The sequence below is a fragment of the Diadema antillarum genome, unplaced genomic scaffold (genome assembly GCF_040938485.1).
Source record: "Diadema antillarum isolate AM-2024a unplaced genomic scaffold, OU_Dant_1.0 seq00000122_RagTag, whole genome shotgun sequence".
Taxonomy (NCBI): Eukaryota; Metazoa; Echinodermata; class Echinoidea; order Diadematoida; family Diadematidae; genus Diadema; species Diadema antillarum.
In genome coordinates, this window is record NW_027271202.1 from 555,861 (window position 1) to 581,182 (window position 25,322).

Consider the following 25,322-nt stretch of genomic DNA (forward strand, 5'->3'; position numbering starts at 1 on the left):
TTGGTGTATGAACTTTACTCTTAGGCAAGTACCACCTAAAGAAATTGCTTCAGCTTCTTTAATGTTGTATCAAGATCTAGTATGAAGAGTACTTAATCATAGTGATGGTCAAGTAATCTCAATTTTATTTAAGCATACATGCACTCCATATTGATTATGATGGCGAATCCGAATAAAGTCAGCAAAGCGAAGTAAATCTGAGTATTTAAAGCAATGGAAGGAGAGAACAAGACACACGGGGGGGGGGGCTGGAGAATGCGTCATAGTGGTTTGCTTTTCTTTGTTTCTTTTTACCGTATATATGTTTTCTATTTTTTGTTGTTGGAAGAATGAGGAAGGAGGAGTAAAGAAAATGGTCAAGAAGCTCAATCCCAACTCAAAACCAATAGACCCACCGATATAGTGTTCCGCCAGCAAATGATGCTGGGAAGTCGGATTGTCGGAAAATAATGGGATATATAGTTCTTAGTTGTTATTTCTTTTATTGTTGCTGATGTTCTGGCACTGTCTGGACTAACATATTATGGCTTGTTCATATTTGATGTTCTATTATTAATGAATAAATACGCCCTTGAAATAACACACCTTTCTGATAAGTAGCGAAGACCTCACAAATTATCATATGAAAAAAAATGATTTCCTTTACCATCTACAACATTATGGTGTCTTCCATCAGGATGTGCGTCAGCGTAAATAAGAGCTTATTACAAAGCAAAACCTTTGCTACGAAATTAAGAGGAATTCCATTTTGGGATGTTGAACTCTTGGTAGAGATTTCATGTCAAAATCCTACTCAGTATCGCGTATGATATATTCTGCTGTCTTGGCTGTATTGTACGAGAGGGAATACATTGATCTGGAATGAACTTAAGTAACTATAACGTCATTCAATTTGTCGACATTCTATATCATCCATCTACTATTGCAATAATAGAAATTGAAATCAAAATTGAAAATTCAAAGAATATGAATGACTCATCAATCAATCAATCAATCAATCAATCAATCAATCAATTAATTGATCAATCAGTCACATCATTCTTTGAAGACATTTAAAAAAAGATGATTATGCATTTCATCAATCCTCAATATAAACGACTTGTTCTTTTTCTGTTTTTCAAATTTGACAATGTTTACTGACGAAGGTTGAGTCTTATACACTGCAAAGAAAATGTGAAAATTTGTGTTTGCCCCGAAAACAGAATACACATCCAAAACTCTGCTTGCCCAGGCGTAAACAATTTCACAGCATTTGTAACGAACTAGGAAGATAAGCAAGTAAACAAATCAAGTTCAAAAATGTAGTCCCCAAATCGTACCATTTCAGTAATATAGAAGAAAGAAGCGTTGGTTTTTTTTTTGTGTGTTTTTTTTTTTATTGCGAAGTTTGATGAGCACATATAACGTCTTTAGCATTACATATCATTTTTGTATTCGTTATAACTTGACAATAATTTAGTTTCGATCTATTGCTAATCTGCTCAAAGAAAAAACGTGGCTCATTATCGTCGTCGTGGTTGCCGGTCAAGTAGGAGGAGAAAGTTAGGCTTGGTCGGGGACGGACATATCGACTTGGCTGTACCCTCGCGACTGTGGTCGACCACGCATGCGCTTTACCACCACCAGAGCAATGAGGGCGACTAGGGCGACGAATCCGACTGCAGCGATTAGCAGAGCGTTCAGTGTGGAGACAGAGGAGTCTGAAGAAATAACCATCATTGAATATCACTCAAACCAGATATCGTCATGGAAAAAAAAAGCAGTTAAAGAAAAAGCAAGAAAATAAAAACAAACAATACTAACGCAACAACTTAAAACAACAAAACAACAGAGTAGACCCAGAACTCATATTTCAAGATTGTTGATGTCTGAAGAAAAGAACCATCGTTGAATATAACCCAAACCAGATATTGTCATTAAAAAGCAACAATTAAAACAAAAAAAAATGAAATAAAAACAGCAATAACATAATTCCTACAACAACAAAAAACCAATAGAGAAGACCCAGTCTTTATATTTCAAGATAATATGATGCTTCCCTACTTCCCAAACACCCATGATGTGTATAGTTTTAAGGGATGGTACAGTATTGATGGAGATCAGAATTGGACTTTTAACTTTTTGCGAGTTTATTTGATGAAAATCGGGTTTGGAATGACTGAAACATCCCAAAACAAAGTAAAACAAAGCGATCGTAATAAAAGGTGGGTCCCACACTTATTAGAATCGCTCTGTTTTGGACATCTCAGCTATTTCAAAACCAATTTTCATCAAATAAGCGTTGAATTCCTTATGGTATTACATGCTCTTTCATATTTCATAGGAAGTTTCTCATTATCTCACCAAAAATGTTAGAAACTTGAAATTAGGTCTCAACCAAAACTATACGATCCCGTTAATTGGTTGAAGCAGTAGTTTGACAGTTGAGGTTGAACTCTACATCAGTTCGGTGTTTTCTCCTCTATGCTAATTTCGTCACAAAATCTATGAATATAAACCAAGGAAAGACAATAAATGCTGTTACCCTGTATATCATCATCATCATCATCATCATCATCTTCATCATCATTATCGTCATCATCATCATCATCATCATCACCATCATCACCATCATCATCATAAACTGTGCTGTTATCAAGTACCTTCCGCATCCTCCGCGCTTAGTGCTTGCGGCTTGGAGGCTGAGAGCGGACCGAGCGAGAGGGTGTGCGGGTTGGACTGGGAGCCCCTGGATTCCAGGTCACGCCTTGCCCTCGTCACGCAGCCCCTGCTGCAGCGCGAGTTCAAGTCGCTATTGTCACACACGAGGATGTCACAATGGATGAATACCTAGAGCAGACGAGAGAACCAATGGAATGTCAGAAGTGCAGCCATCTCATATCCAGATTCACGGATAGTCTTTGTTGACCGTTCAATACTATACAAATAGTGAGTGGTCACGAGTGTAATGGTACCAAGATTTTGTACTAGGTGAAAGATAGAGGCGCTCTATTCAACGAGGCGAAGCCGAGTTGCGCCTCATCTTTCACCGAGTTATTTCTTTTATACAACACCTCGAATGAGTCAATGGAAATAGGTGACGTCAGCCATGCGCTATCCATTTTTGCTCAGATAACGCCTGACAGCCACAGCTGACAGCCACAGTGTGCAATGGAACTTTTAACTAAATGTCACGTGATGGGCAATCGATCAATCGGATAGCTACGTTCTTTTTAGATGTTGTAAAATGTCTGTGATACAGCAATCTTGTTGAGACGTGTAGATTAAAACGAATGTTAGTTTTCCTTAGACATTACAAGGTAGAAATTCCCTTGTATTTTCTTTCATTTTTTCCCTCTGTACTGTGTGTGACTGGACTGTGACTTGGTACTGAGTTCCCACTAGAAAGGGGAGCTTACTGAATTACGAATTTCCTCAGAGGTTCACTGCGTAAAGTTCCCTAACTTTTTTTTTATATAATTTAATGTAAAAGACGTTTAAAAGACAAGCTTGCAGAGATGTGGGCCACTCATATGTCAATATAAGACATGCACTAAAAGTCAGACTTGCCAATTTCATGATGATAACTTCTGCAGTAAGAAAAAAAAAATCCCAGGATCTGATGGGTTAGACCCAAATCCATTATGATGAGTATAAGAACAAAACTACTAGTACTTTGTAAAAACCTCTTATTTTCGTGAAGTTTGATTTTCGCGAAATTCGCGATTCACTACTGGGTGGCGAATTCAAATACACGCGAAAACATCGCCAAACTGTTTAATGCTCGGGTTCTTCGCGTATCTTAGTGCGCCTCGATGTCACATAGCCAATACGGGTATGTCGCGAAAATGTCTGTGACTTCATCGCGAAAATGACTGTGATTTCATCGCGAAAATGTCTGTGACTTCATCGCGAAAATATCTGTTCGCGAAAATAACTGCTTTTACAGTAGAACATGACTGAGTGTGGTAGATACCTGTTCGTGATCTCCGATGAAGGTAAATGCGTCGACATCGAAGCCTTCGAACAGCGCATTGCCAGGTTGAGTATAGAAGGTCACTGTTGTGTCTTCTCTACATCTGTTAGATTTCAACAGAATAAACCACGACATATAAGGTTTGTATAATGTACAAATGAAAATTGATCGTATACGCATATCTTCTTTGTGTGTATAAACTAACTTGTCCTGATGCATGTATGAGACCAATCATTCTAAAGATGAAACTTGAATGCAAGAATAGAACTGAATGGAACTGAACTGAACACGGAGTCGCGTGTGGTGCTCACGCTTAATCAAACACAAACTGCAATCCATCAGTCTTGAATTTTTGAAGTTTTGGTGATGAGACCGCTGGATCAGCAGACTACTACCGATCATGACATCTTACATGGACTATACCATATAAAGAAAATAGAGAGAAAATTAAACATTTTTTTTTCATTTTTCTGGCATAATGGAAGAGCACTAGACTTACCTCTTTCAGAAAGCAGGGGGAATAATATTACCCTGGACATATGTCAGTAACAATTCCAGGCAATATGTACTTTTCATATGACATGATATTTTGTGGAATTTTCTTTATACATGTATTTTCTTTATATTATAGTCCATATGTCATGTATGTGATGCCCTGATCTGTATTAGTCTTCTGATCCAGTGGTTTCGTCACCAAATTTCAAAAATTCATAACTTTGCAACGGATTGTCCAATTTTCTCAAACTTTCACTGATGTGTTCTTCTATAATATTGCAGCATTCACTCAATCCACATTTATATTTGGGGTTAATTCCCCTTTAACAGTGTTTTTGCTCTCCTGTGTTGCAGACTTCTTATTCAATAGCAAAAATACAGGCTGCATTTGGCATGATGGCACTGCTATGCACAAGATCTTTCATGCGCGAAATCATCTTGTTTCTATCTTGACCGGTAATATGAGTAAAAAATTCAAAACAACTGAACAAAACACATACCCATTCTCGATGACAGAATATCTTATGGCGTCCAGTGGGTTCGCGGTGGGCGTGGCCCAGCAGGTGTCTATGAAGAGTGTCAGATCACTGTAGGCCACCAGCTTCACACCGAAGTACAGCGGTAGGCCTAACTGGACCATTGCCGAATCATCAGCTAAGTAGTTGAACGACGAACTTGTGTACCGCTCCATGGTTATTGTGAACTCGCCATATCCAGTCTAGGTAACAAGATACGCAAGAGACTAACAATGTGAATAAGACACATGCATAAACGTTAAAGATAATATTATGGTCAAGTTCATATAGTGAATGAATAAGTGAATATATATATATATATATATATATATATATATATACACACACACACATATATATATATATATATATAGACACAGAGAGAGAGAGAGAGAGAGAGAGGTACGCCATACACACACACACACACACGTATATATAATATATATATATATATATATACATATATATGTGAAGATATCCATATTTCTTATTTACTTCGTGTCAATACCAAACACAGGAGAATCAGAATAAGATTAAGATTAAGCTAAATTGGCTGAAAATATGGCAATTTTCTTTGTGTGTGTGTGTGTGTGTGTGTGTGTGTGTCTCATTGAAAATGTCATTTCCAAAATCCAGGGTTTAACTTTATGCCGTGCCAAAGATCCAATAATAAGTAAAATAAGTTGATGTTAAAAAGATAAGTAATATCTTATATCAAGAGAGTAATGATATATATTACAAAAAGCCTTGCAGTTGGCAGAAACTAGAGTGATGGCTATGCGCTCTCATTTCCTAACATATTGATAAAGCTATCATTTCTGCTTAGAGTTTTTTTTTTTTTATTCAAGTTCCATATTCCACATTCCATATTCAGGCTTCATATTCCATTTGATTTCGGAGTAAAACATGTATAACACAACATTCAATTTTAGACATAATTTCACAAATGTATAAGGAGATGTAATAAATGATGTGTAAATATGAGGAACCTACTAAAAAGCAATGCTTGTAGGATGTAGGTTCCAAAGAAACAATATAAGCGTTTATTTTCTGGTAAATCAGGTAAATGAAAAACTCCAAACAGGGAAAAGATTACAAACCTCGCTGTACTCGATACTGTGTCTGATCGGATAGAAGCTCTCGCTCAACGTCTCCTCTCGTTCCAGTCTGCACGTGACGTTGATATGTAAAATATGTTCACGTGTAATGATCTGATTGGTTCCACTACGATCGCGGGGGGTGTAGTACGTAACTTTGTTGTAGAACTTGATGTAGTCTGCTTCTTGCTGCATGGATGAAAGAATAATTTGAAATAATGAGCATTTGGTGTTTATACAATGAGTATTTCCCCTCAAATGATGTTTGAAAACATACATTCACGCCCTTTTATTTTGACCAGAGAGGGATGCTTTGTGCTGTGGCGCCAAATAAGATTTTATTTCATTCAGACTTCGGTTGATCGTTTTATCTAGAATAAGCATGAAAACAATAAGTACATGCACGAGGTAATATTTGGTGAGCTCCTCGGTATGGGCATTACCGATATGATAAACATCTTGATTATGTGGGTGGCATTCTCTACTCTCGTGACTCTTGATAATATCTTCAAATTAATGAACGTTTGTTTAATTTTGATTTGATTTCTGCATTTTTCACAGAGCAAGCATCATATTACAAACATATCTCTCAAAAATACTTTAAAAACATACATGTAAAATTAAACGATTATTTCGACAACTAACAAATCAAGTTCCCGGAAAGATACCAGAGCCCCTTGATTGATATGTGCATAGCGAAATAAGTCATATTAAAGGAGGGAAATCAAATATATTCTAATTCATGGCCAGATACACGAAATAATCCTGTATATTTCAAAAAGTTGATGGTAGTGATTCAAATTTTGTGAGTGTATATAAGCATGTATATGTATGCTAATTTCATATCAATTTCTTTTGATAAATGTATTCTTATCTATCCTTTTTTATTACTGTTTAGTTACTTGTCCATACACTTGTCAATAAGATGCAATGCTACATACGTGTTTTTACATTATCAGCAGCGTTGAGAATCATCTTATCTTCATGCTATAAGAGTAATGAATTATGTCATTTTTAAGAAGCACACACAAGGTTTTGTAAAGAATATGCAAATAATTCATCATCTGATCATTCAGGAAGGTTTTTTTTTTTCTGTCTGTGTCGGTTTGTGTTCGCGTTATACGCAAAGATAATGTGTACGTTGTGAGTTTTGACTCCTTTGAGTGCACAAGTCACATCATAAATGTGTTACGCAATCGACATAATTCTTCACTTACAATTTGAATGGTGCCGCACTGATCGTATCGAGTGGAGATGGCAACGTGATCGTAGTCGTGATAGTAGCCAACGCAGTTGTCGTCGATGAGGTGGATGTCGCCGGGAACGTCCTGACTATCGATAAGCGCCCTGTCTACATACACCGTCATCGATGTGCTGCCGCAATCAACGTCGTTATCTAAAAATCGAAGATTTGCAAGAGCATGGAAACCATGTAACTTTTGGTGCCGCTCTTGACAGTTGGTCAAAATAGAATAAGATAAGATCTTCAACAAAAGAACAAAAAGCCCCGAAAATGTGTCTTCGCTCACTTATTTCCTGCCTCCCTGAAGAGTTGAAAGTGATATAGTGTATTGTCTATGAATGATGAAGAGTTTCTATATCCGTGGTCACACTGGCAGAAGACTTTCCGATCTTTTGCCAGTGTGACCGCGGCTTTTGATATTCAGAGAGATAGCAGTTAAATATATAAACAGGCAACAAATTGAAATGTTCACATGTTAAGCCCCCGTTCCACTATGCCGTTCTCGCTACGATTTGACAATTTTCTCAGGTCGGGAAGGATCGGGTAAAACCTGAGCCGATCTGGACACAGTACGATGTTAGAACGCTCTAAGTACGCTGCAGTTACGACTACCAAGTGCTTGCTACGCTCTTACTACGATGATCGGGAATTAGACATTGCGATCTCTGCCGCTGCCGGTACGCTTTAGAACGATGTAGCTACGCTGTTAGTGCGATGTTGCCGATGTTATCCGATCAATGCACGCTGTATCTACGCTCTGAACGATCTATACGATCTTATCACGCTGTTACCCCGTTCAGAGAGCTGAAAAGTGCCCGATGTGCCCCGATGTACCCCGATTCGACTGTGGGTCAGCAGTCAGTCAACTTATTAGCATGCAGAACCGAAGAAATATACTGTGGACCTCGACGATTCATTCTTCTTTTTTTTACTTTTGATTTTCAAAGTTGTTGTTGCTTCGTTATTCTCACTACTCTTTCTTCATCAGCGAGCCCGTGCTTCTGTGCCTCCAGTGCCCTGGTTATGACCCACCATTTCCCTCTCCTCTCCCCTCCCCCCCCCCCCCTTGTCCACCTCGGACTTACTACCTTCTTCACTACTATATCTTTCTATCCTCTCATCAATTTTTTCCTTACAAGAGAGCCGCCATGTGTTTGTTAATGTGCGTCCGTATGTGTGCATGTATGTGTGTATTACTCTGTCTTTTTTTTTGTTGCTACCGCCTAGGGAAATTTGTTGTTATTGTTTTTTGCAATTATATATTTTTCTCTATGAGGGGACTGCATTCTAATACTACAAGCTCTGCTTTTTAGCAGTTCCCTCCATTTCCAGCAATATTTTGTATGCATTTACCACAGTGACGTAACTGTTATTTGTATCTCTGTTGATAATTTGCCTGCATCTCTTTTACAATGTTATTCTGTTCATCGCATTGTGGTACTGATTTCATGACGTCTGTGTATATGAGCGTTTCTTTGTATTTTTTATTATTTGTTTGTTGGAAGTGAAATAAATCAACTTGAACTTGAAGAGCCTCCTCAACTCACGGTTCTTTTGCAGCAATGCATTGTATAAACAAAGACGTGCTGATTTTTCAAAGGATTTTTCTTGATGTCCTTGCTTTTATAGTCCGTCTTCCTCCAGTTGTAGATGATTTCATATTCTTCAAAATTCTGCTATGTCCTCTTCCTCCTCTTTCAGCACCACGTGCAGTCTCTCTTTCTTCGCCTTTTGGGTAGCTGCTTCGCTGCTTTCTTCTCTTCTTTTTCTTCATCTCTTCTTCTTCTTCTTCGAAAATTACAGCTAAAATTACTTCCCGTTCTTGTGCCGATGTTACTACGCTCAGAAAGACCTTGTTACGCTCATCCCGCTGCGTTTACGCCGTCATTACGCTCTCCCCGCTGCGTTCACGCTGTCACTACGCTCTCCCCGCTTGCCGTACGATTAAAAATATGCCAATTTTGATCGGGGAGATCGGGAAGAAATTTTGAACCGGTTCAAAATTTCTTCCCGATCTGAAAAACTGCCCGCTCCAACCCCGACCTCCACACGCTGCTGCTACGATACTTCCGATCCCCGTACGCTTTTGCCGCTCTCTCCCGATCTGCTAGATCGGGACAGATCGGGGTCCAAATCGTGATAGTGGAACGGGGGCTTTAGATATTATACAAATGATGCACAGGATAGAGTGCGTTAGTGGAGATATAGCGCACTCGAGGGTATTTACAATTGTGAAATATGCACGAGGCGAAGCCGAGTGCATGTTGCACTACATTGTGAATACCCGAGAGTGAGCTGCATCTCCACTAACGCCACGAAATAATCCTGTGCATCATTTGTTTTATAAAATGGGTCGAAAACTAACAGCATTTTTCACGTACCTTTGTGGGTCAATACCAGTCAGCTACATGTAGCACTCGCTCAAGTCAAAAAGTCAAGATGTCCGAAGATGTTCGTCCCAAACATTTACGCACGTCGCACTCGGAAATCCCGCACACATATGTACTGTACGTATAAGTGTATACGTACGCCACATGTTATGCACAAGAAAGGCCGGCCGGCAGCCCGAACTAGAAGTTGTTTACAGGATTGACAGCGCGTATAGCAGCGCGCGACGCACTTGTAACAACTGATTGAGTGCGCACTGCTAGTGTAAACATTATGACGTCAGGCCGTGCATGTTAGTGAGAAATTAATGCACGCACAATGACTCATTTCAGCGCTTCCAAGTGGCTACATTCTTGAACCCATTTTATAATACCCATTACTTGTTTTGTTGTTTGCATTCAGGCACTATGCGGATATTAACGGTTTATGATACTGCACCCTCATTTGCGGTCCGTGCAACAGTTTACAGCGTATTGCCCTCGTCTCCGAGTTGCGGGATAATCGCTGCAATCACACCCCTTCAAGGCGAGCCAAAACTATACTGAATGTAACCATCTGCATTTCCGCTCTATGTAGATTTTTATCTGTGGTAACATGTTTGTATACTATCTTTGCATACCTGGACTTTTATGGCCATGTACACATCTTTACGATCATTAGTCGGTTGACGCATTGCAACGAAAAACTAAAGCCTTGTACAAAGTGTGCAAGGGAATTAATTAAGACTGAGACGGCTAGAAAACCCTGTGGGTTACAGATTTTTTTTCCCTCAAAATCTATGAGTATCCTAGAATAAATATCATTTGGATTAGGGTAGTGAAGAACAAATAATCGGAAAGTAAAATAAGTATGTTTTATTTCCAAAGTTTACTGTTAGATTAAAAAGATTCTACGATGTTCGGCATATATGCAAAGCAAATACTGAAGAAAAGGCACTTACCAATTGGTCCATCCGTGACCCAATAAGGCGGCGTGTGCGCTATGATTGAGGAAAACAGCAACAATTAAAATGCAAGACACTTAACATTCGTGCTAGGGACAACCTCATTGCTCTGCAAACATTGGGCAAGAAGTGAGTATACAATGCAGGGACGTAGGCCTTCACACTGAAATCTACTGTAGAGGCTTAAAGGTTTTATGACACACAAATCCATGTTGATTTGTGTTGAGTCATATCCTCAACATCACTTTTGCAATGAAACTCTTTAAAAATATATGAAATGTTTCATTCATTTGAAAGTGTGAAATGTATTGACTTGACAAAGCCCTTTGGGCGAAAATTCGTCGAATTTACGTCTCTAACGAAGTTTATATTGACCTACTGTTGTGAAATGTTTCTAGATATTCGTTTCACCGCAAAAGTGGTGTTGATGATATGAATCAATACAAATCAACATGCATTTGTATATCATAAAACCTTTAAGGAGTAACCATCCCCACACATGCCCCTAAGTGTTCGCAATTCACATAGCCTACAGTTTAGTGGGACCCTCCATTTCCATTCCCATCCATAATCTGCTTGTACTATATGTATGCATATTTAGGCCCTATATATTTGAAAAAAAAAATACAATAGCGTTTTCTTCATTCTTACTCATTTTCACATGTATTTCGTCAATTTACGTTTTTGCAATTATTACAAATTTGTCCTGCTTATACATTGTATATAACTTCTCTGTTTATCTTATTGAAATGAAAATAAATCTTAATCTTGAATCTTGAACCTTTTTCTTAATCTTAATTTTACGCATACTGCTTCTCTTTTGAATTTAACACTATTTAAGGTAACCTTTCTCACATTTCCTATCTATATCTATATGTGGAAGGTTATATTTCTTTTTCATAAAAGAGCATACTGAGAGAATTTGGGGAATGGGAGAACTTCTCCTGCCCCCCCCCCCCCCCCCCCCCCCTGCTGGGCAAGACGAGGACTGTCGGTGATGGAATGAGGCTCTGGGACAGACCATGGTTATATAGGTGCAAGCAGCCAACACAATTTCGCTTACAGCCGGCTCTACGGCTTTGTGTAAACGGTTTCTTCATGAACGATTGTAAGAGACAGACTGATATGAAGAGAAACATGTATTTCTTGTACATGGAGAGGCGACGATCAACAAGAAGAGCAACACAACTAAGCTAGAACAAAAACAAAAACAAAACACCCAAAAGAAACCTGAGAAACCCCTCAAAACAAAAATAAAACCAAAATAAAAAATTGACCTGTTTAACTGGAAAGAGTTTACCATGTTAGGCCTATCCTCAAGCCAACACTGAAGCAAAGGCACTTACGATTATGTGGATACGTGATGGGTTCCTGCGTGTAATAGCCCGTCGCTGTGATTGAGCAAAAACAACAATTATTAATTTCAAAAATTCAAACATTAGTACAAGAGACAATAGTAATTATAATCGCTCTGTAAACATTGAATTGATCGAATACGTCAGAGAAAAGAGTGTGATGTATAATAAAATACACAAGTGATACACAGAATTTAAATATTTTGTAGCGATAGATACGTCTTGATTACGTGTATCATAGCCTAGAGTTCACGGCCCAACAGTGCTTTCCTATGTTTAAGACAATAGCTATAGGTACACCGCATGTTTGTCAATTAAACCCACGAACACGAATATAATATGTGTATTGTGCAGATAGGCTTCCTGGGCTGCCATGTGTTCAAGCATTTGCTTATAGTGGCAGTCCTTCTTCCGCATAATTTTTCAGGTAATTATTTGGAAATTTGGTAATACGATATATATTTTGTTAATGGAATGAATTTACACATTTATTTTCCTTCTTCTAATCATGTACATGTAATCTGTATACTGACAATTTATGTAATACGTTGTATAACTGAAAAGAATCTTGATTTATGTATGAAATTATGTTGGAAGAAAATTAAATCAAACAAACACAATTCCCCCAAAACATATGCACACATTTAAACAATCAAACCAATGCAAGGTAGTTTAAAATACACATTGGGCAGAAGATATCGAGTCTGTATGCACCGCTGATTTTAATCTCACCATTATTCCATTTAGCGTATCTCCAGCAGAATATACTTGCCTTGCGAACACAAATGGTGTGATTTGAGTACATTGTAGGCAGGGACGTAGGCAGGAAATTTTCTTCAGAGGCTTGGGAAGTATCTATGCCCCCATGTCCTTAAGTGTTCGCAATTCACATATTTTTTTCCGTCTAATGTCAGGTATAGACTACTATTCTCTTTTAAATTTAATGTAATCTTTTCTCACACCTCCAATTTATTTGTAAGAGAGTGATTAATACGAAATTGAAATATCAATTTTAGGATGGAAATAGGACAACAACAATAGTAACAAAATGAAACTAAAAAAAAAAGCATAACCATAATCAACAAAGACAAATAGACTAAAACAGAAACAAAACCGAGGGAAACAAAGCAACGTAAAGCGATAACTCTCGAGCTCGTCCGAAGCTAATTTTAAAAATGAGGCCGCTTGTCAGTTCGCGACTCGCAGGCGGCCTCAGGTTGGCCACGACAAGCAGACCTCAAGGCTGTAGCATTTTAGGTGAAGCAAGGGCCTGAGTGACTGACGTTTTAGTTCGTTATTAATATGCCGCCATATGACTGAAAATGTAGAAAGGCGCAGTGCGAAAATCTAACTAATATTCATACACCGGGTCTAGGGCAATTACCCCCTGGGCAATTACCCCACACCCTTCCCTGGACCCTAACCCTAACCCTAACCCTAATCCTAATCCTAATCCTGAACCTGATCCTAACCCTAACCCAGACTTTAAACTCTAAACCTAAATATAAACCCAAATCTTTACCACTAAGCAGAATAAACCGGGTGGTGATTGCCCTCCCGGGGGTAATTACCCTGATACGCATACGTCAAAAGAAGCTCCGGAACCTCTTCCTCTAAGCCCTTTTGCAACCCTGACACTATTCCTTCCATAAGCTGGTATATTGTCGAGGTAGGTAATTCAGAAATTTCCTCAGAAAAAAATCCTATGGATTGCGAATAAAGGCTGTAGATCTCCAGTGAATTTATTCGGACCCCGAAAAAAAATCCAACCTCTATTCAAGGTACAGAAGGAAAACGTATTCTCGAGTTATGAGGGGTTGATTTTTCATTTCTTAAAAAAAAAACAAAAAAAAAAAACTGAGGTGCACTATCGTAAGATTTCATTTGCGATGTAACACAATATTCAACCATGCAAAATTTCGTGACGTTTTCTACAGGGATATGCGACCTTTAAATTATCATGATTGTTTTCAAGCAAGGTTGTGTCTAAACTAATATGAGTGAAATATCGACTATTCATAAGTGAAATGAATACTCATGGTAACCGTTACTCGTAACCATTCAATTCTTTACTTTAACTGACGTCTAGGGGAGGAGAGAAAAGTCAATATATTATGTTCCATCATCATAAAGCAAAATTATTATTAAAAGCCATTATATCTCCGAGTACATTTCTGGCACGTTCTTACTTTCTCCGCCCCCCCCCCCCCCCCACCCCCATCATGGTCAACCCCCGAAAACAGAGAGAAGAGATATTCAAGCGGATAAAAAGTAATCACACATAATTATCATCCCCCCCCCCAAAAAAAAAAAGAGAGAGAGAGAAAAAAAACCATAAGGGACCAACGCAACACTCAACTGCAATAAAATATAAATCTAATTAAAAAAAAAATGATCCTCATCGCACAAACAAACATCACAATAACAGATGCATATTGAACAACACAGTCATATCAAGAAACAATGTGGAAAGGTATCGACATCAAAAGATATGGAGGATAATAATGAAGAAATTGTCTCGTTTTGACAACACCAACCCAGTGTACACTGAAGGTGGTTGGACGGGTACCAGTAGTCCGGGGAACCGCTATAACAATAACTGTAGGTGTTTCCCGTCACAGGTTCGTAACCAGAGGAGCAGTTCATTTGAACTGCAGTCCATACCGGATAGGAAGACTGGTCAGGGTAGAGGTCCACAGTAGAATCCACAGCAGGCCGTGAGCAGGCTGGGAAAGGAAGTGAAGAACGCTGCTATGGCTACGTTTCTTATATTTATCGGCTACAATATCATACGAAACTGGTCCAACATAGTTTGTCAAATTGTTACTTTTTTTAAAATAATACTGGCAATAATAATTATATCCGTCAAGTTGTTAATGGAGTATGAATTGCTGTATGGTTTAGCAACTACCCATTGACTACATTCATAGAAATTGCCACGGTATACGTGTGAATTACTTCAGATTACCAAATATTGATATACACGTATAAACAAATTACTAGCAGTTATTGCATATTACATGAATTCTGGAAAATTGTAATGGTGCTTGTGCTACTACATTAGTTCGCTACTCGAGGTTGAAAAACAGGAACCCGGACTTACCACCAACTTCTACTTTCGCAGTGTTTACAAAAATTTTCATTTCAATTCAATTCATTTCATCGTCGATCTAACGCTTAAAGATTTTGCGAGGCAACATAAATAAATTATTTACAATTACATAATGTGTGTGTAAATATGAATTCTACATACTATCGTTCTTTGGTTACACTTGGTTTTATGATTGCTTCTGAGTCTACTGGATATTCGAAAATCTCAAAAAAAAATATCCACAATGTATTCAATGACGGTGTCGGTTTATTTTCTCCGTACATAATTACATTTATTGTAATTCTTCTCTCATTCTATCAATCTAGCATATTTTTGTGTAACAGACAGTCAATATAAATGAGGGATGTGTCATGAAACAAGGATGAAGATTTTCGGTAAGTAAGATTTATATAACAGGGGGAGTTAAGAAAGTATTTTTTTCATAATTTTTGGTAGTTTTGGTGTTTACACCTGATACTTTAATCACTCTAATTTTTACCACTTACATTTAATCATTTAAATTTTGTAACTTTGACACTGTAGAATTGATATTTCTGATTTTACCATAGGTTTAACCTCCCATATCTCTACTTCCAACGTTTTTATTTCTAGCCTTTACCCTGCTGATAACTTCCCCCTGAAATGTTTAACCCTTTACTGTGCTTTGTTTGGGACTGGCACGCACGCGGTGTACACTTTCTTTGCAGGTTGACACAGATGTCTGCAAACTACAACAGTGTATAACAGTGTCAGCAAATAGAACTTTACAACCGGGTCAAGTTTAAAGGGATGATACAGTATTGGTGGAGATAAAAATTGGCCTTAACTTTTTTTGCGAGATACCAAGAAAACACTTATGAAATACAAATCTGTAGTACAGAGCATACCATTTTAAGAGGAATTTAAAGTTTATTTGATAAAAATTGGGTTTGGAATAGCTGAAACATCCAAAAACAAAGTAAAACAAAACTATCGTAATAAAATGTGGGTCCCACACTTTATTAGGAATGCTCTGTTTTGGATATCTCGGTCATTTCAAAACCAACTTTCATCAAATAAACATTGAATCCCTCTTAGAATTACAGACTCTTTGATATTTCATGAGAGATTTCTCACTATCTCACCAAAAAATGATAAAAACCTGAAGTTAAGGCTCAACATAAACTATATGATCCCTTTAAAGGGATTAATAATTTCTGATGAAAAATCTTTCTCAAGAAAACCTAGAGCATCGGCACGAAAAGTTAACTCTGGCATTACTGCATTTCTGAAATTTTTCCGGTGACCATGGTGACAATCTTACCTCTATTTAACTTTTGTGTCTCTGACATGTTGGTTTCTGACATTTCACTCCCAACAATTTTACAAAGCTAAACAGGGGTCTCTCATGAGACACACTTATGAGCGACTGTGGCAATTCTGAGAATTTTTTTTTTCAAGAGCGACTGTGGCAATTCTGAGATTTCTTTAAAGACTTTACATGATAGCTTCATGAGTCCCTATACGCACAAAAAACACCTAAGCGTTTTACACTGTCCAAAGTCTGTGGTACGAAATAATATTTACATTTTCCCTACCTCTATGGCCATAACTTTTCGGTAACCTATGCTTTTCAGTCAAAAAAAAAAATCATTGTTGCTAGTTCAAAAAGAATTCTTCTTATATGTATTATTTACATAATTTTGGTAATGTTTTGTAATGCTGTTTCATTCTTAAATCATTTTTTCATTATAATGGAACAATACGTCAAATCATATAACATACAGAACATTGATTATGATTGACATAATGGAAAACAAAAGGATCCTTCATCATTGAAAAAAAATGTAGTTGACTGGTATTATAAAATATTAAACTCATAAAACGAAAATTACATTCACAGCCAAGCTGCATAAATGTTGCTAGTGCATGACGGCACAGACATGATTCGTCAAATTTATAAAAATGGTGCTTGGCGAAGACTTTATGTCCCCCTCCCCCCCCCCCCCAAAAAAAAAGAATAGAAACGAATGATAACAGGGAACTTAAGTGTGGAAACCTGAAGCATCAAGATTTGAATAATGAATGTAACTTACCTTTCATTTAATTGTAGCCACAACGTAGGTTAAGAAATATTGCCATTAACCAAATTGCTCGTTCTACTGTGACGTGAAATCTAGATTACAGTCATTTTGAATGCTCTCAAGAATCAAACTTCAGGAAAGCGATCACTAATTTCTTCTACTTCTGGAAAAAAAGACATGCACGTTAAGTCTTTAACGCCTTTTGACGCTGAAATGGTTCAATGAACACTTTCTATTGTTATGTGGCAAAGAGGGAAAGTAAGACATTAACATCTAAGTAAGATGTGACTTCACACAGAATCCTCACGCTACCTTGCACCAATTGCAGTAGAACAGATTGGGACATTTATTTTGTTTTGCAGGGATCACATATCTTTTTTTCCCTCGAAACTTCTACTCCGAATTTCCTCGGCGTGTTGATTGGTTCCCGTTAGCTGAAGGTACTGAACGAATGACTAAAAAATGTTGTTTTGAAGTTGGCTTTCGTCTTACCTTGCAATGACGGAGCGGCGCATGCCAGGAACACCAACGCTGATATAATTTGGGGAATCATGTTGGACCTCGATAGTTTCTTTTCTTCACAAGATGTGTAATCGATGTCTGCAGGAAAATACAAAGTTAAAAAAGTCAGAAATTGGTAGAAATGGCCATTTTCTCAGTACACAAATTTAGGGAAACAATGGAAAGGCATCTTTACTTAGTATTCCTGCTGTTCTGAATCTATTTTTTTTTCACCGCACAGTAAATGCGTGCAATAAAGGTTTCTGACGTGGGGGAGAGTAATAAATGATCTCACTAACTTTATAACATGCACGGATACCCTATACTCCAATTTTGAATGGTGTGTCACAGTAATATACGTAGAGGTTTACTGGTACATTGAAGCGAATCAAAACTGGGTTCTGAAGATGGACAACATTGATATAAGGTATATCAGGAGGTGATCCGCTTCTTCACCGAACAAACTTAATTCTGGGATATTATGCCATGTACTGCTGTGAAAGTTTTGGTTCAATGTCAAACTGAATATGACTAATCTACGAATGCCTCCTAACTTGGAAGTGGTGTCGACTCTCAGGCGTGGAGCTAAACTCCGTGCTTCGCAAGGTGGAGAGAAATTGTCGGACACTATCTAACTTAAAAGTTCTAAACCTACCTCTTCTGCGAGCCTTCTCCTGGTTCCTTTCTCGCACCCTCCTCTGATGCAAACTGAGACAAACTCGCAAAATTCACACCAATGTATTCCGCAGATTTCGTGGATCGTGCCAAACTATTCCTTACGTTTAGCAGTTTAGCACGTAGATTAGAAAACGCCCAACAAGCTTCCCGTCACCATTAGCGCGGTTTTCCATGTTCCTTGAGAGATTAGACGATAAAGTACACTAGCTTCTGTAAACCTACGACGCAACATGCGTGAAATTTCACACGCATTATCACAGGGGCGTCACCAGCTTATTTTCAAGGGGGGTGCGTTTTGACACTAAAATGTAACGAGATTTTTTTTGACAGACATTTGGAATATAGGAAGCTCTCAATCCCTATATAGACTTTTATTGTTTTTTGAGGGAAACCAAGTGGGGAAAGGGCACCGGCGTAGCTATAGGATTTCATCTGGGGGGGGGGGGGGGGGTGTTAGTATGCGAGGGAGCGAGCAATGGGGGGGGGGGTGTGGAAGTGCATGTTGTCCCCCCCCCCTCCCACGGTGAGAACTTTTTGCATTTAGATGTTGTAAAGGGTGCAATTTGAAGCAGGCTATTTGCGTGTTTTTATCGACTTGAAACAGTCCCACTTGTTTAAAGGTAGGGGATACCTTTTACAGAACTCCCAAAATGCGGCAAAACATTAAATATGAACCTCAAAGGACTTGTTTAGGCCTCTGCTGAGAAATTTGGAAGTCAGCAGTTATCTACAATTTGAATAATGCACAAAACTCAACTACTCAGTAGTTCTGTGTGTCAGCCACACTTAAGCCTTTTTGTTGCAGTCCTCTGTATTTCTTTATCTATAAACACAAATCTAAAAGTATAAGAGCTGATGTAATAACATATAGAGTGTGTGGCATGAATGTATATAGAAATGTTTGTAAGTTTTGATGAACTTTATTCACAAAATATACATGATGGACACACATGCAGTGCATGGGTCTGCAAAGGTAGCCTAGTAATGTACTGGAATTTACGGTGAGCCCCGAAAAGAATTCAATTCAAAATCTAACGGTCAATAAAAATGTACTAAATGTTACCTTACACTTTCAATACTTTATGGGAGTTTCTAAAATGATACTCTCTTCAACATACCACTGTGTTTATACAACTCTTCATTCAAGGCATGCAAATGGGATTCCCTACTTTTAAGGTAGCAGTACATTTTGATGGAAATTGTTGTTGAACAATGTGCCTATATGTAAACTATATCATTTCAATGAACTTCTTGTATTGATTCTTACATTGATGTCATGAACGCGACTGAGCCCGAGCAAGCGGATCGAGCGAGGAGGGGGGGGGGGGGGAGGGTGTGGGAGGGGGCCAACCCCCTCCCACGGTTAGAACTGAAATTGCATTTTGATGTTGTAAATGGTGCAATTTGATGCATGTTTTGCTTGTTTTATCGTCTTGAAACAGTCCCACTTGTTTAAAGGTAGCAGTATATTTTGATGTAGATTATTGAACAATTTGCCTATAACATTATCATCCAAGTAAACTTCCTGTTTTAATATTTACACTGAATATCATGAACGTGGCCAAGCAAGAGCGAGAGGAGTGAGCGGGGGGGGGGGGGAGGATGTGGGAGGGAGTGTCCCCCTCCCACGGTGAGCACTTTTTGCATTTTGATGTTGTAAATAGTGCAATTTGATGCAAGTTTTTTGCGTGTTTTATCGACTTGAAACAGTCCCACTTGTTTAAGGTATCAGTACATTTTGAAGTGAATTGTTATTGAACAATTTGCGTATAAATGGTATAATTTAAATAAACTTCTAGTAACAATTCTTACACTGATGTCATGAACGCGACCGAGCCCGAGCAAGCGGAACGAGCAAGGGGGAAGGTTGTGGGAGGGGGTTGTCCCCCTATAAATGGATTATGGAATGACGGTGTGAAACGACAAATTACTGGCAGCAATATCAGGAGAATGGCATAACGACTACATGCGAGCGAGCTTGAAAATTTTGACATTTTACAGTCCCAAAACTGCCGTTTGTAGCCATATTTTTTTTTGTTTTGTTTTAGAAATTAAGGGAGGGGGCGCACCGCGGGCAACTGCTGGCAATTACTGGCAGCAACATCAGGTGAATGGCATAACAATTAAATGCGAGCGAGCGAAAAGAGCGAGCTTGAAAATGTTGACATTTTACAGTCCAAAAACTGCCGTTTGAAGCTATATCTTTTTATGCTTTCGAAATTAAGGGGGACGCACCGGGCGCAACTGCTGGCATTTACTGGCAGCGATATCAGGAGAATTTGAATGCGAGCGAGCGGAGCGAGCGAGCTTAAAAATTGTGACCTTTTACAGTCCCCAAACTGCCGTTTGTAGCTATATTTTTTCGCTTTGGAAATTAAGGGGAGGGGCGCACCGGGCGCAACTGCCGGCAATTACTGGCAGCAACTTGCAGGAGAATGGCATTACGACTAAATGCGAGCGAGCGGAGCGAGCGAGCTTGAAAATTTTGACATTTTACAGTCCAAAAACTGCCGTTTGAAGCTATATTTTTTTCGCTTTGGAAATTAAGAGGGGGGGGGGGGGCGCCAGGTGCGCCCCTCCCCCTGGATCCGCCACTGGTAGTCAAGGGTGTCGGTTTATGTTCATGACTGGGGGAGGTATGACCAGCGAGGTGGCGTCGAAGTGACCAAGCGGGGAAGGATGCCCAAAATCTGCACTTTAGAGCATCCCCTAATTGTGCGTGTTTGTTTGTGTGTGTGTATTATGTACACGGAAAAGTTAGGAATTAGCCCAGGTCAAGTCTTTTTATTGGCAATGCAAGACATTTTTATATAGACTAGTATGTAAAGCAACACTGCAAAATCAATGATCTAGCTTTGATATAACGAAGCGCAAGGTACAAAGGTGTACATTCTACATCACATTGCGCAACATTGTAGCGACTCTTTTTGCCGTTCGGATGTTCTGAGTATACACACTGCGCACATCATGCTTATATGCAGAATGCCGCCAACCAGGAATCACGCTGAATCACAATCTTTTATCGGGTCCGAGCTTTTTGAACAATGTTTCACACTATATACCTATTTGATTATGGTTAAAAGAAATCATAGAAAAATATCTTATTTCTTGATCACCCTTTCATTTAAAAGCAGTTTACTAACCCTTGAATTACTATTTTGGTAAGTCTTCTTCTTTCTTTTTTTACCAGCCCCCCCCCCCTCCGTAGTTACGCCACTGCTTTTGCGTGAAATAGTTGGACAGATTTCTAACAAAAAACCAAGAAAATCTTTTCATCGCGGGAGTTATGATGATGTGGGGTGGGGCAAATGATGCGCTTACCTTCCAATATTTTTATGGGGGCAACATTTTTGTTTTCTTTCAAAAGCAAGAAAATCTTTTCATTTCGGGAATTATTAATTAGGGGGGGAATTATGATATGCTTGCCCCTCCAATATTTTTATGAGGGTAACTTTTTGTTTTTCTGTCCAAAAAAAAAAAAAGGTAAGAAAATCTTCTCGTCTCTGGAATTATGGAGGGGGGGGGGGTGGGCAAAATGATATGCTTGCCCCTCCATTTTTTTTTTTTAATGAGGCTTAGGCTCGCTCTTGGGCTGGCAATATGGATTGGTCAGAAGTAACGTATAGACCCTGCATACTTGTAAGTAGCACATCACGTACATGCAAACGTGTACGTGCTCCGTATCGTACGGATGTGCAGTACGGTCGTTAAATAGTAAACACTGTATAGAATACTAGTAGATATGTATAAAATCAGTGCTGCCAGAACCAGGGGTGCGAATCGTTTTTGCCCACGATTTTTTTTTTGTTCCCAGTGCAAAATATTAAAAAAAAAGAAAATAGAAAAGAATAATTATTTAGCGTCCGGCGTTGAGGTCGCTCACAGACTGAAGGGTTTTTTGTTTTTTTTTTTTGTTTTTTTTTTTGATCTGAAGGGGGGTGCGTTCGCACCTAACGCACCCCCCCCCCCTGGTGACGCCCATGTTATCAAGTTTTGAATTACTATCAAGCTAAAACAATAGCAGAGGCTACCAACTGAAACATTTATCATCGTGACCCTCCAGGATCTATTACACGCCATTTCTTAGTACATCACTTTACCGTTGGTAACATAATGTATTTTTTTTCTTTTTTTGGATGACTCAGTGTCACGTCCTAATATATTCAGTGTTAATCATTGATGTTACCAGTTGATGATAACTAAAAGGCTGAGGTGATATTGACTTGCACCCTTGGAAATGATGATATCGAAGAACAGGTGGATGCCAATTTGTGCAACTAGGTTATTCGAATGATATAGGAATGACGGCTCTTACGTCAATAAGGATAATCTTGGAGTTCAAATTCTGCTTCACGACAAACTTTGATGGTAGAATATTGATGAGTTATCACCGATCATGTTATACAATCTGTAAGTATGCTTCACCAAGACGTAAAATACTCTGTTAAAATCCTAATTTCAATCTCTTTTCTTCTGTATCTCTGAACACCGGGTGCATGTCATGAGTTCGGCACCCACGAATCATACAGCCCACGAGTCATGCAGTCCATGAGTCAAACAGCCCACGAGACATACAGCCCGTGAGTCACACAGCCCATGAGTTAAACAGCCAACGAGTCATACAACCCGTGAGCTCACCACTAAGCGAACAAGGCCCACTAGACGAACACACCACCCTTGTTATAATTTCGAACTCGTGGGCTGTGTTTACCTAGTGTCGAACCCATGAGTCTTATTTCACTACATCGAAGTCATGGGCTGTTTGACTCATGGGCAGTATTACACGATGACTGTATGAGTCGTAGACAAGTCGGTCTCGGCCCCAAGTTTGAATTGTTTCAAAGTTAAGTTAAAGAATTTTTTTGTTTAGATATTTATAAAAATTAATTTGAACGTCATTATTAGATGTGTATGTTTTTCACATTTTTTTCTTGAATTTTTAATGATTGCAGGGTTACAGGAATATTCACTTTCATTTTTCCCTTCATATTATGCGTATGGCTTTGCGGTTCTGTTTACTCTTCACTTCATGTCTTCTCAATCGACATAGTTATTTCTTTCTTCTATTCTCCAACCATATTATCTCTTTTTCTTCTTCATCTCTCTGTCTTTTCTTTTCCAGTTCTATTTTCTGCATGACAGTGACGTAGCGTGTGGATTTGTCTGGGTGTCTATCTAGGACTAGTTAGGTTTTTAATCGTATTTTGTAAGTTGTTGTCACGGGTAGTTTCCCAACAGCAATATTTTGAAATTTGGCAAATAAGTATTAAAAATATTGTAGTATTGGAAATCGGCAAAAGTATAAATGTTTTTTTCCCTCACTTGTTTATGTTATCTTTAATGGGAAGTTATTGCCAAGATAACATGTTTTTAGGTACAGTTGTGTTTGTAAAGAAGAAAATAAGTAGCTTAGGGGAAATGTATTGATTCCGCCCAGAGAGGGAGACAGACAGTGATATGTAATCGCCTCCAGGCAAGGGTGAATGTCAGGGATACTTGGCATGCCAAGACCCGCCCGAAGCTACAGGTTGTATTTCCACAGTGTAGGAGAGAGTCACTCTTCATTTTGGCAGCAGAGAGTCAAGTTCTGTTCTGAGGAGCCAACAGGCTATGGCCCTCGAGTTCGAGTACTGTTAATTTTGGGAGGAGTTGTGAATCCACAATGGTGGTGAGTTGAATAGTTTTTCTATCAGTTTTACAGTCATCGCTTAAGAAAGTGACAACATTATTTTGTACTTTGAGAATATTATCCGAATGTCAGAAAATCTGAGGAAGTTGAGATAGATATGTGTGTCGGAACCTGAAGAATATATAAACTGAAGTTAATTTTTGAATAATTATGGTTGCGTTAGAATCTGAAGGAAGCCTATCAGTAAATGTTATTTTATAGAGATATTTCATATCCATGATATATGTATGTTGATGTGGAACGGATTTATTGAAATAGGGATTTGTGTTAGGGTATGTGATAACTGATCCAGCGGTAAATTGAATTAGCCATAGGTTAATTTATGGCAAATGTATATGAGACTTATGAAGCATGGGTTGAAAATGCGGAGTTATTATATATATGGAATCTGGGTATATGATTTTCAGGTAGTGGAATTTTGTTCCAATTTCTTAAGGGTTTTTACCCCGAGTTCATAGTCCTACCCCGAGTTCCTGTGCTGCACCTACTCCGAGCCGAGTTCGCGCTTCACTTCGAGTCGCACTTTGAGTTCGTACTCCACATCGCAGAGAAAGAGGGGTCAACTTGTTTCAATGCCATGGTGCCGTCAACGCAGCATTGATAAGACGAGCACCGCAGTATCTACCCACACTGGGGATGCAGCGTGCATGATGCCTCCTGAACGCCGGATGTTTCTTTTGGCCCGCCGTCATCGCACGAGCCGTCACCGCACGAGCCGTCATCGCAGGAGCCGTCACCGCACGAACCGTCATCGCACGAGTCGTCATCACGGTTACGCCACCTCAATGACGTCATAACGCGGTCATCTATAATCGCTGAATAGACTGGACTTCAGTTTTCAATTTATTCAGGAAAGTGCACCTATATTTTTTGGACTGATTTACGAAACAGTTTAATCTCCAGAGATTGATCTCAATGTTGTAATAACGACGTTGAAATGGCAACAATCCAATTGTAACACATATTTTAGTTAAATTAAATGTAGTTTTGCAATGATTCAAATGGTTACGTCATAGCTCTCTTCCATTGGTCGTGACAGTTGTCTTAATTCATTTTTGTAAAATGAATTTCATGTACAAGAGTAAAAGATCAATGATATCTTATGTATATTTTGTTTTACTATGTTTGGGGGGAATGCACCGTACAAGCATATTGATTGCTTCTTTGGCATTTCTCCCCATCTCCTGAATTTTCTAAACTTCAAAATGTTTTGTGCTTTTTTCCACCATATCATTTGTTTATCCATAAATATCATTTGTCATATTTTGTAATTTTGTGAGAAAAAAAAATGTATTTACAAGTTCTGTTG

General features: G+C 38.7%; 1 protein-coding gene across 1 annotated transcript; it reads right to left on the minus strand.

Moving 5' to 3' along the window:
- Window positions 1-1,542: 1,542 nt before the first annotated feature.
- Window positions 1,543-24,808, minus strand: LOC139727184 (ZP domain-containing protein-like). The gene is made up of 8 exons (XM_071638144.1): window positions 24,643-24,808; window positions 17,638-17,745; window positions 7,280-7,458; window positions 6,066-6,251; window positions 4,951-5,168; window positions 3,956-4,058; window positions 2,643-2,829; window positions 1,543-1,700 (listed from the first exon to the last, which is right to left on the minus strand). The coding sequence occupies exons 1-8, from the start codon at window positions 24,806-24,808 to the stop codon at window positions 1,543-1,545; spliced, it is 1,305 nt and encodes a 434-aa protein (XP_071494245.1).
- Window positions 24,809-25,322: the final 514 nt, after the last annotated feature.

Excerpts from the sequence above, each read along its gene's own strand:
- LOC139727184 (XM_071638144.1), bottom strand. The coding sequence starts at position 24,808 with ATGACGTCATTGAGGTGGCGTAACCGTGATGACGACTCGTGCGATGAC. Across the intron at positions 4,059-4,950 it reads TATTCTGTCATCGAGAATGG|ATGTAGAGAAGACACAACAG; the intron begins GTATGTGTTTTG and ends GAAATCTAACAG. Across the intron at positions 2,830-3,955 it reads TCATCGGAGATCACGAACAG|GTATTCATCCATTGTGACAT; the intron begins GTATCTACCACA and ends CGTCTGCTCTAG.